Here is a 16,985-nt window from a genome sequence, read left to right as displayed (position 1 = left end):
TGTTGACAAATGTATGGTTAATAGTCTTTTCTTTTAATGTATATTGTCATTTTCTTAAATGGTCACTCCAGTCTTGCCAGAAATAAAAGAAAGAATTTGGCATTGCTGATTAAGATGTGTTGTAAAAAAACATACAGAATCTTTATTAATAGTCTTGCATCTACTTCTCTTATGTGCCCTTAATACTGTTTCATTCTGTACCTCAGCTGTTTTGTCACTTCTTATTTTCTGGCAACAGGATTTTCTTGTAGTTTCCTATCGGCCTCTTTTCATCAGAATTGTGACTCGTCATTAAGATCTTGAGTTGTGTCACCTCAGATCTCTGCTTCCACACGAGGCTCTGTCTCTGACAGACAAATGTTAACCCGGAGGCCATTTTAGGTTTTTGATGTTAGAAATGATATATCATTTATTAAGACAATTTTCTTCTTGTACAATTCTTGTTTAACAACAATAAACAGTACTGAATTAGTTTTAGGTTGTAAACAGACTTGCTCAAGTGGGCCTGGGATATTTAGCTGGTTTAATTCTGTTTAGAAACTATGCTGTCAATGCTGAGTGTGAAGATGGTGTAGAAACATCTGTTGTGAGTAATATTAAATAATAAACAGAACAGCTGTATTTTTCCTAAACCGAAATATTGCTAATAAATCTGCATCCAGAACATTTGTCCATGGAGACTTTCTATTATTACACTGTGTTGAAGATAAGAAGCTTGGTTTGGGATTCCTTCCAGACACCTCTACATGCTGAGCTCTACTGCCTGAGTTAGCATAAATGCATGGGGACATTGGAAAGGGTTGTTACAGAGGGCACAGCACACAGCCAAACAGTGACTTTTACTATAATGGTATTCTTGGATAAAGGTCACAAGTATTACAGATTATTATTTTAGCTAGGAAAAAATGCTGACAAGCACATGGAAGGATAGTCTAACTATTAAATTTGTGCTAGCAAATTAAAAAAAGTTAAGTGGGAACCCAGGAATTTAATATGCTTGGTACAAGGACAGACGCTATGTTAATTTAAGTATACTGTGACCTACTGTAGTTCACCACCTCCATAGTGTGAATATCAACAAAAACACAAAATAGATTGCTACTCTTTTTTTCTCTATGCTTTCAAGATAAAATTTCCAAGTGCAGGTTCAAAGACGTTATGGACAGAATTACTGGAAAACCCAAAGACATGCAATATTTTTGGTCACCAATGTGGAGTTTAGTTATGAGTTTTAAAGCCAGATCTACCTTGCAATTACAGGATGCTTGCCTAGGTGTAACACTAAAATTAATGGCATTTCAACCCGAACTGAAATTACCAGGAATAAAGTTGTCAGCGTTACTTTACATGTAGTTGTAAGAACAAACTTTTTTTCCTTTCCAAGCCTATCTAAAAGGTTTCATAAATGCAGAAAGAAACTCAATCAGCTTCAACAGATTTTAGTAGAAACCACCTGACAAAAATAAAAAAAAGCATTTTCAGATCTTATTACTTTTTTCAAGGCTATGGGAATGTTTTGTTCAGATTAATTATCAATTTTAATATTAATTCAAATAAAATAATAGTTTTTCTTTGACGGTATTGTATTGTTTGTGCAGGCTCCATGCGTTAACTAGAACTGATAAAATTGTGCTGTTGAGATAAGACTCCTGTGGGAGACACAGAGCATCACATGTATGTTACAGCACTGTTTATTTTGGCCAAAGTCAATAAAATGTCAGCAATAACCTTCCCCACCATAAAAATGGGACTGCTTGCTGAATAAGCTGTTGAGAAAATGTAGCCTGGATGATTAACACTTATTATTCCAAATGAATTAAACAGTAAATAAACAGACAGGCATGGACTGCTACAATCTGTAACACACACAAAACAATTTAACAATGATTCATTAAACCTTTTATTGTTGTTTTCTATCCATGACTTACACTGTCTTGTTCTGACTTTAATTCCATCTTTAGTAACACAAGTCACAAGGACGTTATGACGGTGAATCCCAGCTAAGCTTGTGAGAGATAATAGCATTTCAGAGGCTGGGGGCTGTCACTGTTAATTAGCACTCAAACATCATTTACCAACAAAGCACCTCCAGTTCGCTGTATCACGCTGTATTACACTGGGCATAGGACAAGAGCGCAATAAAGCAAGATCAAGTGCCCTTCACTGACTCGCCCAATCAACTGTCTTTCATTTCCACCATGCAAGGCATTACACCAGACATTTCAGGAAGCAAAGGGCTTTTATTTTTTAAGATTTAAGAGTCATGCTTAACATTTATTTCTCTAATGCAGTTCTTCTACATGAAAGCTATGTTCTGTATAAGCTGTCACGTCTTGATTAATTCCTCTTAGTTCACAAGGATCTCCATAACAAATGACTCCCAAACCATGTACTTAATTAACGTTTGCAACACACCAGTCTACATTTATCATTACAGATAAATTCTGCCACACATTTTTGGGGTTCTTTAGATTCATTCTTGGAGTTATTTGGTTAAGACTTTGTGACGGTAAAATAATGACTTGTAGTTGGTTTCATATTTGAAAAGAAGCCCCAGGATCCCTACTTTATTTATAAAACACAGTAAATATATACACATTAAAGAAGAAAATAACACATCTCTGTGTCACTATGTAGTAATAGAATATTAATATGTGCCCGTTTTAAATATAAAACAGTGAGGAATAACTATAGAACAGCAGTCTCTTCATTCACTTCAAACTATCTGACTTGAATACACCTTTGTATCAGGTGGTGGCTTCATCCTTAGTTCCATGATTTCACAACTGCACCTGTTTGCCATGAGCTACCCTGAGACCCAGACACTGTTGAGTCACAGTATACGCAATCTACCTAAGGAAAGTGACACCAGCTGAAGTTTATGTTGAAAAAAGTTCAAAACATTTTTTCATAAAGTGCAACACAAAATCTAAGGAAAAAAAATGAAATCTATAAACAAAGGGGGAAGGGCATATATCTTGCCATCTGCTAATGTGTAAATAAAGAACACTCACATTAAAACCCTTAATTGTTCAGAAGGGCTTGAGGCCTTGCATTAAACCATCTGCTCAGATCAGTAAACAATACTTTTTGTAGATACCCCCTGGTCAATGCCAATCGTAAGGGGGCACTAGAGTGGGAGTGTAACTCCACTATCAATTTTCAATGAGCCACTCTAGGCCCTAAACTTTACATACACACACCTAAAAAACGTCTGTTCAACAAATATGAAAGCAAGTACCTTTAATATCCATCTGTTCAATGCCTTGCATGTAAACAGGAGATTTTTGCTGTATGAAATAGAGGATCTCAATTGCGTTGGACATCCAGAAGAGAATGATCTGAAGGTCAGGGACCAGGTCAGAGATACTAAGGAGAGACAGGGAGGCTGGGTCCTGGCTATTCGATGGGAGAGAAGGACAATGTCAGCATGTATTGTCAATGTCGCCACCAACAGGGGAAGCTTTAATTTGAAACTTTTCCTACTAGCCCTACAACTTGATATTATGTCTGACTAGTTAGAGTATCTGAAAACACATTCACTGGTATTAAGATGCTTTGTGTATTTAGAATTGTGACTGAAACTTGGATAAACAACTTTTAAAATATACAGTATAATTAATATATAAAAGTATCCAATTTGTAGTTCTAACAAGATAAATAAAAAGCAAACTTACATTTAACTCAGTCTCTGGCATCTGTTTTATGTTATGAATGCAGAACATGTTTTTAGTCTTATTATAGGGTTATTATATTGTCTGCACATTTATATCAGTACAAAGCTGATATAAGCTCCGTATGAGCACAAATTCAACTATACTGTAGAAATTTCTATTTTGCATTAAATCAATCCCTAAATGTGAAGGATAAAAAAGATCCTTCGCATCATGTAATATGTCTTGCTTCAGTTCCTCACAGACACTTAGAGAATTCTTCCTTATACTAATATTCCCTCTTACATATCACTGAATTGTTCAGCTTTGTTTAACCGTAGCCTTTTGGGATAAAGAAATGGACCACTATAATGGGTAATGCAATACTCACTGCTGGGCTTGCTTCTCTGCCAGCTCCTTCGTCTTCTCCTGTGAGAGACACACAATTAGACATGCTAAAGCCATTGCATAAAGGAGCAGAGAGCTATTAAGGAAACCATGAAACATCTATATAAAAAGAAAATAAATGAGGAAGATGTTTATTTTTATATTAAATAGTCATTATGAAGTCTATCTAGATTGAATAGGAAACAAACAACATACAGTATAACAGAAACAAATATTGCCTAGATAATGTACCTTATTTTACACAATTCTAAAAATGTAATTAGAATGCAACTGCACCGAGCAAATTCATATTTAACATAACTGAATTCCAGAAAACACAAGGGTCGGATTTATGGTGTATTACTGTTTAAGAATCTTTAAAAAAACGACACACAAAAACAATTCTACAATATCATCCTACTCGTGTATTCTGGACTATGTAGAGGTCTATGAAGGTTTCCCATTTCTGGTGTATAAAAGGAGATAGCACAAGGAGGACAGTTAGCAGCAACTAGCAACTAGCCACATCATGGTTAAGGTCAGAAGATTCTCTGAAGAATGCAGACAAATGGTCACTGACCTCCATAAATTGTGGCTATAAAATAATCTATAAAAGATTAGTCTTCCATTTTTTTATTGTCGGGTCCATTATAAATAAAATTTAAGGCTACCGGTATAGTGGCAATCCAGACATTAAGAGGATGCAACTATATTTTCACACCACAAACTGTGAGACAAGTGATTCAAGAGGCAACAATAAATCCAAAGATAGCAGTTGGAGATCTCCAACAAAAACCGACATCTTCGAGATTCAGGCTGTCATAAACCACCATTTGACAGTACCTGCATAAAGCTCCGGACTTTAATTAGTTATTTCATGAGAGGAACAAGAAAAGATTAATTCCATGCTGAAAAGTAGGAAGGAGAAACACAGCGGAGGCTGTCGAGCCTTCTTCAGGTGTGAGATGTTAATTATTTCTGACAAATATGACTGCTGTGTGCAATGCTATTATGATAACACATTATCCTATCCATAAATCTTTTTGCTATATGAGTTTTTTGTATTATGTGATCAGGGGTATTAATAAATGGGACACCAGTTTATTGCAGAGGAGACACAGACACACATACATTGAACCTAGGGTCAATTTTCCCAGAAGCCAAATAATCTACCAGTATTTCCTTAAACTGTAGGTACTGTAGAAACCCATGCAAACATGGAGAAAATACAATATTCTATACAGATAGCACCCCAGGTCTGTATTAGAACCCAGAGCCTTGGTGCTGTGAGACAGTAATGTTGACCATTGCACCACCATGTAACTCAACTGAAAATACACAGCAAATGTTATAATTTCATTCATTATGTTTACATTAATTAATATAATGTTACCATTATCATTCAAATTTAAGACAATTTTAGTACTAGAAACAGAGATTAGTTCAATTCTGAAAATTTATTCAAGTGCTTAACACACTTTGTGTGAAATGTGTTTTATTCTTCTTTCTTCTTTTCAGTGTGAAAGTAACCTCTAATTTTTCCTTTGCAGCTACCATGCTGACGCAGCTACCTACTCAATCCATTTTAATGCTATACCTTTCAAACACAAATTGCAAAATTTTAGTACAATGAATATGTAACAGCTTACATTGAAAAATAACAGCAATTCAACTAGAAACAAAAACAACAGAGTCAATCTATTTTGAATGTATGGAATGGTTTTCTTTCAAATTTAATCATCTCTTTGAAGCAATGTGCTGCACACACCAGGGGTGTTTTTATCCTCCTTAACAATGCAGTTTGTACATCAGTTACATGACCATTTGCCTCTGCAAAAATGAGAAAACTGCAAGTTTTATCATGGGAAATAAATTTGAATGGCTGCTCATTTTAAAACATTTCCTGTGGGTTAAAATCTTAGTTTTAATGAATTTTTCACTTTAAGTGGCTCAAGTTCACAAGAATTCAACAGGAAGGGGTCATAAGGAAATACATAGCATGAAGGGCATTTTCTAAATGGAAATTCAAAGGTTGTTCGAAATTAATTATTATTATGCTTAGAATTAAGTGTTCAGAAAAAGTATAAAAATGTTCCTCTTGCCTTAGCAGAAAATTACCCTGGCACTGCTTAACTAGTCAATTTTCTAAGTGATGAACTGCCCACATTGAGGCCTCTTAGTCCGCAATTCTAATAGGAAGACACATCTGCACTCAAACACTGGATAGAGATCATGTCATAAATTTACTGACAGGGTACAGAGTGTACATGAACACTACACCAGATGACATCATAACCATTTCACCACCCATGACAACACAAATTATAGTTTGGGATGTTCTCGATCAGGAAACCTTGGCAACTTGACAGCTAACTATTCACATGGCTCTAACAACTATTATCCATTCTGCAGCTGGAAAGTAAAAAGTTACCTGAAAGTAACTGCCAGACTGAGAGACTAAACATGAAAAGAATCCTGCCCAAAATGTCCTCTGCAGCAAGAGAGATTTTGTGGCAAGCTCCCAAATGTACTGTAGTTTCATCTGATCAATAAAATAATACAGCTAAGCTTTTGTGGAAAACCCTGAATAGTGTGGAATATTCAGAGTAGCAGCCACAAAAGTTGGGTGAATAGACCTTCTAAGTTTCTCCTCAATTTGCAGAAATTCCCAACTTTTCATGCACATTTCATTTAAGGATCCATCTTCAGCGTGAGGTAAAGTGGAACCTTCCCCTATTTTTCCTGCACCAATTGAAGCTCATTTGGCCCAGAGCCAGGACTTCCTTCAGCATTCAGCACAGAAGGACTGTTCACACTGCGACAGGATCCGGTTATTTCCTATCCCCGTGAGATCAATATAGCTTAGCCAAATGTCTTACTTTGGATGATAAATTCAATTTTCACATTATAACTTTCAAGAATTAAGCTGTTATTTGGAACACAGAATGAGAATAATTAAATTATAAGGTTGGATACAATATCAAATATTATAATCATCATATTCTTACCCTGTTCAGTTTAATATCTTTTTTAAATCCCGGAGTGCACGATCAACCATTTGTAACAATGCATATTTATAGGAACAATGGGTTTATTCCATGCTGTAAAGAGAAGAAAGAAAATACAACTTTTTGGTCATGGAAGCCTTCTTCAGGTGTGAGGGCTGAAGAAGTGTTGTGGAGGCTGTGCTGGCTCACACCTGAAGAAGTCTCCATGGCCGAAACATTGTGTTTTCTTTCTTCTCTTTTCAGCATGGAATAAACCTATTACTTGTTCCTTTGCAGCCTACGCATGCTGACACAGCTACCCACCTGAACTACTTCATGCATACAGTATTTATATATATATATGTTTACTCTTGCAGTTGTCTATTTTGCAAGTTTTATTAAATGTTAATATATCTATATATTGTATTCCTGGAAACTGTATTGAAGTTGATTGCCTTGATTAATTGATTATTATAAAGTAATATAGTAGCTACTGTATAAAGTACTCGCCAAGTTTACTGTCCCAATTTCAATAAATTTGAACCATCATATCGCTACAATTGTTGAATTAACAGCTTTATGTGCTATATATTCAACACCATTCTGTTTTCCCATTATCACCTAATATTCTTTGCACAAGGATTAAGATGTCAAAGGTAACCACTCAAAAGAACTATTCTGAACATTTATGATGTTCCTGTATACATGTGATTATACAAGACATTTGACTTTCTCTGTCACACCAGTTAATTCAAGCTACATGCATTCAGTAATCAATAAGGTTTACTTAATCATATAGAATGTGCTTATTAGAGAAATAACATAGAAAAGTAGTTAGTGTCTTAGGTATATTAATTAATGATCAAGTGATACATAGCACAATTTTGTTCCTTTGTATTACATATTGTTATCTGATATTATTTTAATACAGTGACCATCAATAATTTCTATTTGGTTCTAAATCTAACAGAAATTACTATGCAAACAGGCCACAGTCAATGTCTTGTGTCTATGTTTTTGTATACACTCAAAGCATTTTTCAGTTTTACTTTATAGCTTTCAGTATGGCATGTTATTTCTGCAAGGACAACTAACTGCACTGGGTGTCTATAAGATATTCTTTAATCTTACAACTCCCAAGGTGCAACCAAAGTAATATACTCCTGGAACATTACATTGGAGCATTCAAGTAAGGAGAACTTCAGTTCTATACAAGATAAGTTAAGGCACACACAATACCAAACCTCTTTAGAAAAGTCTCTGAACTCAACTCTTATCTGCAATTTATCTGCAATTATATGTCAAGACAGTTGAAATCTGCAATAGCTGGTAGCTTATAATTATAAATATTCATATAGGACCTGTCTCCTCATAGAGTGCAGCATTGGAAACAAAGGTGTTTTAATCATTGAAGAAATGAAAGATGAAGGAATAGAGAACGAGGAGAAAAATGAATGTCACACAATTAATAAACAGGCTTTTAGAGACATCCCCAATGCTTTAGGGAAAGCGACACTAACCCAAGCTATAGACTGTATCCTTTTCACAATCTTTAGAAGAAGCTTCCCAAAGCTCCCTGGCTCAAAAGCTGTGGCTGAGTGCTTGATGCACAGGCAAAGGAGGTAGGCTGGGGTCAGTTTGTGGTCATCCCCACCTGGCTCAATGAGGGACATTATTCTCCCAATCAACTCATCCTCATGGGCTTTGTCGAAGTCCAGGTGCAGTTTCCTCCTCTGTAGGCTCCTGTTTTTGATCAGGTGGGGCTTGAAGTTTCGACGAGGCGGGATCTTGTCTTTGATCACTGTGCCACACATTCTACAGGCTTGGGCTGAGCCAACGTCCAGCTCTGATTCAGACAGCTGGTTGAGGGTTTTGAGCCTGGTTAGTGTCTGGGCAGGTAGTGGCTTGGAGCTGACAGGGTCCTTGTAAAGGAAGATGTAGTGCACTCCGAAGGAAAGGAGGTCACCGTGGCGCAGCTGGGTGGTGCACTCCACTTTGGAGAAGTTTATTAAGACACTGCCATGAGGCAATGGCTCCAGCACCAGCCTCTCCTCCACAGTGTGGCTGAACCTCCGGACCACCTGGATCTTCTTGATCTTGCAGTGCAGTGGGAGGATATCCGGGGAGGACAGGCAGATGTTAGGTCGTGCCGAAGCTGTCTCCTGGCCTACTGTGTGCTGATCTCGATTCAGAAGGTATACCAGGCAATCCTGCAAGGAAAGTAAACCCAGTGTAACTGTTTTTTGGAAAGATGCAACCACCACTCTGTTCTTTCTACTCACTGAAGTCTGTTGGCATATTTTTGCAAGGAGAATATACATCACCTAAGGCCACCTTCCAGTGTCTCCTCAGAACTCACCTGCTAAAGACTACTCCCACAAATCCTAACATGCTTCAGACCTATTGTCTGCTAAAATGGATTGTACTGTTCTTATCCCATCCCACTGCATATTATGAGCCTTGTAGTCTTGATCTTGTTAGACCTTAAAACAAAGCAAGACTGGGATGGCACTGGGATGACAAACTCTAAGGAAATCAGATGTTCCTGAGAGTAGTGTAGGTGGACTACTAGGTGGCCCATCCCCTTGTGGTCCAGGAATTTCCAAACAATGCTCACTTATAGTGCATATATTAATGCTGCATGATTGACAGTCTTTCGGATAAGACATTAAATTGAAGTTTTGACTAATTGGTCATTAGAGGACCCATAGCACAATATAAAAGATTATAGGTATCAACCCCAGTGTGCTGACTAAATTCCACTCAAGGCTTTAACAATCTGTTCTATCAATTTCCTTCTTGATTCATCTGGTGAAATAATTTCTCATTTATTCATCTAATATACTATGTAGTGATTTGCTGGTACATTCCACTGGCCTTCCACATGACACTGGTGAATGAAGTACTGTATATGTGCATACTGTATGTATATAGTGCTTTGGGATTCTTTGGGATTAAATGCACTAAATAAATGTAATTTATTCTTAATATATTATTGAAGATACATCTAAATTATTGTATTTCTGTTTCATATATTAGAACATAGAAAACTACAAATTTATATTATTTTAAGTATTTTTCGTAATGTATTTAATTTTCTTACAGACAAAAGATAATATCAGCATTCACCGACTTCAGAGTAATAATTCCTCAAAAAATAAATGCCTTACCAGAACTAATGAATTTGAAAGGGAAAATAAAGATTTTGATTTAAAAAATGAATATCATCCAATCCTGCCCACTGAAAGTACTTCCAGTCACTCGTTCTGTTGTTCTAACAACAACGTGCATTGCCACATAATTAGAAAATGGAAAAAAGTCATTAACATTTACCACAACATTTAAAAAAAAACATTTAAATAAAATATAGCCATGAGGTTAATAAATGGGAAAATGATTAGGTATCTCTGACATTTGTTTTAAGGATTGTAATGTTTGTATAAAACTAAAACTTCTTCACTACACTAATGAAAGTAATCTACTTTCAAGCAACAGTAAAGTAAGACTTGAAAACCTTGTTGGATTCCTCTGCTAGCAATGCTAATACAACTGTATTACTTTAATCCTTTACCTTCCATTAACACTCCAGCACTTCAAAGAGCATCTCTGGACACCAACCAGATGGAAAGTCTATGTGTGCCTGCTGTTTGTCACCAAGTGGACGTATTTATATGATTAACAATTCTTATGTTACATGCCTAGACAAAAAAAAATGATCATCTCACCTCAGCAGAGAGGAGTAGGTGGGATAGTTTTATTACCTTTCTAATTTTTGTTACTCTTATAAATTCTGCAAGAAAACATTCGTCATGTATTCTGTTATTGCAATGGAAAAAGCAAACACCCTGTTTAACAAAAATGCTGGCATTGCAATCAGTGTTCACTTGTGCACAGTCAGTTGACTATACCCACTGCAGTTGCTTCTGAAGTTTCTCTGCATTATGTCTAAGCCTGCTTACTGTATGTACTGCCCTCTCATATGAAGACTGCACAGGATAGCTCTAAAGCAGTTCTCTGTAGTTTTACAGTTAAATGAGATTTCCCTTTTCCAATTGAAAAGTGTATTCAGTTGCAGTTCATTTTTAAAAAAACTAAAACTGTAAGTTTATTTTAAAAATATTTTGCTTACAAAACAACACATAATTAAAGGATTTACTGTTTAAAATGAATGTGCTGCAAATTTCATAACTTATCATTTAACTGAATGACATTCTGAAATGTGAATTTCATGTCATGAAATGTTGCTGTTACAAACATAAATATTAAACTGTATCTTAAACATGTGAATTCACAAGAATATTTGAAATGTTGTTTAGAAATTATGAAACAATACAACAGGAAAAGCTATTACTTACAGATTAAGAGTTCTGCAATATATTAAATTTAATAGATTATTAAATAAACTAGTTTAATTGCAAATATTTGTGACATGTAACATACAGTGCCTTTCAAAGGTATTCACTCCTTTCCAATAATGCCCCATTTTGCTGAACGCCAAATGATGTATACTGTATATACTGTATTTTATTAAAGTGACCATTTAATCAAAATGTAAAAGCTCAAACTCACCATTTTAATGAATGAAAGAAGTTAAAAGTCAGCAAAAACTACAAAGAAAATCATGTACTAAAATAGATTGATTAAATAAATAAGTATTCATCACCTTTGGTAGATCTACATTACACCACAATTAGCTGAATGGTCTCTGTCTTTGCAATAAATGTGTTTCACATGATTTTAGAATGAATATGTTTTCTGTAAGGGCCTTGAGTCAGTTTAGCAAGTTTCAAGCAAAAAAATTGTTAATGTAGACCAAGCAGCTTATACAACAACTCAGGGATAAAGTTATCCGGCACAGATCTCGTAAAGGGTACAAAATACTTAAAATGCTCTATATCTCTTTGAGCACTGTGAAGTTGATCATTAAGAAGTGGGTGGTGTAATATAGCACACAAACACTACCCAGATCAGATTCTCCCTCCCAACTGAACAGCAGGGCAAGGAGGAAACAACTGGTTAGGTATGCCACAGTAAAGCCAATGGTGAATTTGAAAGAACAACAGTCAATGTCTGAGATGGGAGAAAATCCACTAGTTATCCATGAGTTAACAATATCCCTGTCACTCCACAAAGCTAGCAGAGAGGAAAACCCAACTCAGATCCTATATGTCTGCAACAAAGCTTTTAAACAATACTGCAAACATGAGACAAACACACTTGTGTTCAGTTAAGATAACACTAGAACTTTTAGGTCTAAATGCATGGCATTTAATCTGGTGCAAACCTAACAGAGTGTATCACCTAATCATCACCATTTCTACAGTCAAACATTATGGTGGTAACATTAAGTTAGGAGCTACATTGTAATCACCAGGGATTGTAAAATTTGTCAAGATTGAGGAGGAAATGGATGGAGCAAAGTAAGGCACATCTTAGAAGAAAACGTGCTGTATTCTGCTAAAGACCTAAAATTGGAATTTAAATTCACCTTCCCTCAGCAACACCATGACCCAAAACACAAAGCCAAAGCTACACTAGAGCAGTTTAACAAGAAGAAAGTGAACGTCCTCGGTTGGCCATTCAAAGCCCTGACTCAATAGAATTCGGACTTTTAACTACACAGAATAGGCATTTCACATTTTTTCCCCATGCAAGTAAGTGTGTCCAGTTGGGACATTCAAGTTTTGATTGACAATATTCATGTGTATAAAAACAGGGCTGCCCAAGTCTGGTCTGGGCAACAGTCCAGCAGGTTTTATACAGTAGGTCCCCTTAAATGGGCCCTCAGTTAGACAGCTGCACCAACTCTTTGCACCACCAGCTGAAAGTGGAAGCTGCAGACAGACCCGGGGAAACACCTTACAGATATACCTGACGCTGGTTGTATCCCTGGAGCAGCAGGAGATGCGGGGACTGGTAGAGAGAGTGTCGCACGCCCCCAGCATCCCTCTCTTCCTTCCTCCTGCCTATCAGAGGGCCTTCCCTGGTGCTCCTCCCTCTCAGTGGCCCCGGCAATGTGGAGTAATATCTCTTTGGCTCGTCTCCAGGCTCACCCACAAGATTGAGGCTCGTTTCACTCAGGCTGCGGGAGAATGATGATCCAGGGTTCACCGCCATTGATCCCTTTGTCCTGTTCCTCTGCAGTTTCCTGGCCTGGGCATTTATATCTGGGAAAGAAACCAAAGGTTAGTGTCATGGTATATCAGTTTTACTCGTCTTGGTGTACAGTCAGACACTAGAGGGAAATAATCACAATTATAACAATGAAGACTTATCTTCAAATTGATGGCGCGTGATAGCACATGTATTGCTCATTAACACTGAGCATACATTGGGATATTAATGTAATGTCAAGGGGTTTTTTATGATTATTGTTGAGAGAAAATTCATTTGAGAAAGTAAGTTAAAACCCCAAATTATCTGTAGTTATTTTCTATTTTTATCCTAGTGAACCTAATATGAATCTAAGCAATAGAATAATAAAATAAGAATATGTTCTGAGTACATTCTTACACATTCAATGAACTTATCATGAGCTGGTGAGCATTACTGTTTTCACCTTCCACACTACTGGAATCCAATCATGATGCTGTCAGCCAGTCTTCAGACATGGAGCCTGTTGGCTCATTTTCACTTTAAATGACTTTTAAACACCTTTTAAAAGTAAAATAGCAACCTTTTGGTCTTTGTGGGGAAGCCACAAATTAGCACTGGAGAATGTATGCCATCTCTTAGTTTCTGCTATGTGCTCTAATCAGCCTGAGGTCTCTTCCCAAATAAAAAGAGACCTATTGTGCTGTATAAAAATTACATTAATATAAAGTGATGCCAGATTAAATGGAAACTGTAGGCAGACCATTGCACTTAGGAAACCTCTTTGGTGCCTTTAGTGTGATTTAAAGTATTGTAGTGTTCCACCCTCACTGAATTAACTTAAAAGGGAATTATCTTTAGTTTTTCATCTCAGAATGTCACAGAGTTAACCTTCTCCATTTGGAGCACAGCTTTGGCCCTCAAATCAAGATCTATGGATAAAATCTAGATATTTTGTTTAGCTAACTGTAAACAGGACTCCAAGTTGAGCCTGTGAAGAACTGATGAAACAGTGCTGGGGATGAGAGGCTAGAAAGTATGCGTGGGTACCCTGGCTTTCCATGCTACAGTAACTCCAAACTGAGTGAACGTGTTTGAGCTTGCTGTCTGTGCCTGATGCAGTAGTTGCACTGTTTGCACTCTTGGCCAGCAGTGAGAGAGAAAGCTGATGGTCTGATGAATGTTCTGAAGCACATGCATATTATTTTTACTCTCTCTGTGCTAGGGATTGTAGCGGTGAACCAAGTAACTGTAAGTATGGGCAGTTCCAAAATGGGCGCGTATAAAAGAAAAATGGCAGTTTCTAATTCGTACAAATTAAGAAAAGAAGGTCTCAAACCTGCATGGAAATGGCTGTAAAAATGCAGCACTCTATAATGATGAGTCTTGACTAGCTCCACGTGCCATGTACTGTATCAGAAGCGATGGAGATGAGGAGCTGAGAGAAACCATACCTTCGGAAAGTCCCCACCTTTAAAGCTTGGACCAGTAGAACGCAGTGCCAAGCGATGGTAGCGGGGTGAACTCCTAGCTTTAACACTCCCAGCTCTACCAGTAGGTGGCACTATTAGTTGAGAGCTTTTGAGGGGTCCTATAACAAGGAATGTAGGGATGTTGGGTTATCTTCAGCCACTGGGCTCAATGAAAAGGAAGGCATATTAAATATCTAAAAAACGCAGTATGTATATACATATCTCAAAGCAAATCTGACTTTTGAGGTAAGAAAATGCTTTAAAGTGAAGGCTTTAGTATCATAATGTTGGAGCATAAGCATGCAAATAATAAACCAATATATTGAGCTATCATTTCCAAAGAAACAGAAGAAACAGAAAACTGAAACCTTTGAGGAAACCTTACAAATAGTAGTCTGTAATAGTAATAGTAGTCAGTAGTCTGTAATAAGAAAAAAAAAAGAAATTAAACATTGCAAACCAAGAGTAAGGCAAATTCTTTAAAATACCTATTTTGTTAGGAATGTTAAAATAATAGTTATTTCTCATTAAAACATCTGCAGAAAACCCTAAAGACACGTGAGAAACAATTTGTGTATTTATTATCAATTACAGAAGGCAATTTCAAAGAAATAATGTTCCTTGGAAATGACATGCATACTATTATTGCAAACAGGAAGGATGAGCAGAAAACCTAACAAGGTCACTAAAAAAACTGACCTTGAAAAACTGCAAACATAAAAAGTAAGTTTTTTCTCTTGCCCACAGTTGCTCCCCAAAACAAAACTGTGGAATTTCACAATATGTCCATTTCCAAATTCACCTTTCAGAAACACATTTCTACAGCCTCCTCGAAAACATGCCATCCTCTATCCCTGAACTACTTTGAAAATTCTGTCATATTTCTTAGCTGCATTTTCTTGCAGCTTTGCCATCAGAAGGGACACATGTATCTACTTATTATCAATCTTAATCATTGTTTTGTGCTTTACATGTATATTTAATTACTTGACTCCAGCCATTATAGCCATTCTATAATATTCCAAACACCACTCTAACTCTAATTGAAACACAGAGAGGAAATATTTTGGTGCATTGCAGATGCCCAGTATACTGTAGCCTTGCTGATAATAAAACACTAAACAAATATCCATACATAGTTCCCAGCAATTTTATTTTTGGATTTCTGGTGGAAGAAAAAAAGGTGACTAAAGCCTACTTTACATCACTGCGCATTTTTTACTGCTTTATTTTAGTTACTGGATATTCTGTGTTCATTCTTAACTGTTCTTTTTCTTTTTAAGGATTAAAAAAATCAGACAGAAAATAACTTTTGAAAACCAGTTCTACCATATAATCCAGTGGTATTGAGGCAATACAATTTTAGGGTAACATTACTTTTAAGGCCACAGCAAAACATTTTTAAAAAGACATCATCTTCATCACCTGTGCTGCATTCTCTAATTCAGATGGGCCATGTACTTATTCTATGTGTTTAAATATATGTCCCTTGATTGGCTAATTAATTCTACCTAGGTAAGACTGAGCAATTAACTAACAGTCCCTCTTCTTAATCAATATCAGTCTGTATTGGTTCTTTTTTCTTTCAGTTAGTAGATTCTTTGGAGAGATCATTACTTCATGTCACTTCACATTTATTTTTTATCAATATATTTTTAGGCTGGAAAACTGTTTGCTTTCTGACAAAGCTCTACATTGAAAAATGACAGATTCTGCATGAATCTGGGGAAGATATCCTTCTTTACCTCTCAGTGAAAAGTGTCTGAAAGGTAATGTTAAATGAGACCTTTATGTAAATCTGTGTATATGAAATACTATTCAAGGGCAATTAAAGAGAATGAAATTGTGGACAGTGTGCCTACTTATAATTTGTCATCATCTCAGTATCCACACATTGTGAGCTGCACAGGAAAAGCAGACAATCTGACCCTACAGATTTATAGCAGCGCTTTTCTAGATGGACATCACAATATAATGTGCAGTGCCTTGGAAGTGCATTTACCTCTTTCCAATGATGTGCCATTTTAATGACTTACAAATGGTGTATATAAAAATAATTAAGAATCAGTGAAGATTATTAACCAAAACCAATATTCACATTGAACACTTTTATGGTTGAAATAAGAGCAAATGTGAGCAAAAACTGCAAGTAAAAACCCCAAACTAAAATAATGGGGTTCCTCCATTTCTATTTTTATTCTAGATGTTTGATAGAACCTGTTACAATTTTAGTAGGGACTGGAATACTACAGAAGACTTTTCATGGGACAATCTGGGTTCATCGTAAATTTGGCATCCAAAAATATGAATTCGGTGTAATGCCGTGGCCGGTTACTGCCATGCGGGTGGTGATGCGTCAGAGCCCAAGCGCAAGTGACCGGAGAGTGGAAAAA

General features: G+C 36.4%; 1 protein-coding gene across 1 annotated transcript in view; it reads right to left on the bottom strand.

Annotated features, from left to right (window-relative positions):
- The window catches only part of radil (Ras association and DIL domains), a 63,432-nt gene that overhangs the window by 31,683 nt on the left and 14,764 nt on the right, over window positions 1-16,985 (bottom strand). The window contains exons 3-7 of the mRNA XM_088936646.1: window positions 14,592-14,711; window positions 12,899-13,194; window positions 8,548-9,237; window positions 4,045-4,082; window positions 3,242-3,399 (exon numbers count right to left, since the gene is read on the bottom strand). Coding sequence (XP_088792772.1) covers window positions 3,242-3,399; window positions 4,045-4,082; window positions 8,548-9,237; window positions 12,899-13,194; window positions 14,592-14,711 — 1,302 coding nt within the window. The remainder of the gene's footprint in view (window positions 1-3,241; window positions 3,400-4,044; window positions 4,083-8,547; window positions 9,238-12,898; window positions 13,195-14,591; window positions 14,712-16,985) is intronic.

The sequence above is a fragment of the Atractosteus spatula genome, chromosome 18 (genome assembly GCF_055471065.1).
Source record: "Atractosteus spatula isolate fAtrSpa1 chromosome 18, fAtrSpa1.hap1, whole genome shotgun sequence".
Lineage (NCBI taxonomy): Eukaryota > Metazoa > Chordata > Actinopteri > Semionotiformes > Lepisosteidae > Atractosteus > Atractosteus spatula.
Note: the sequence above shows the minus strand (reverse complement) of the source record. Positions and strands in the feature narration are given on the sequence as shown.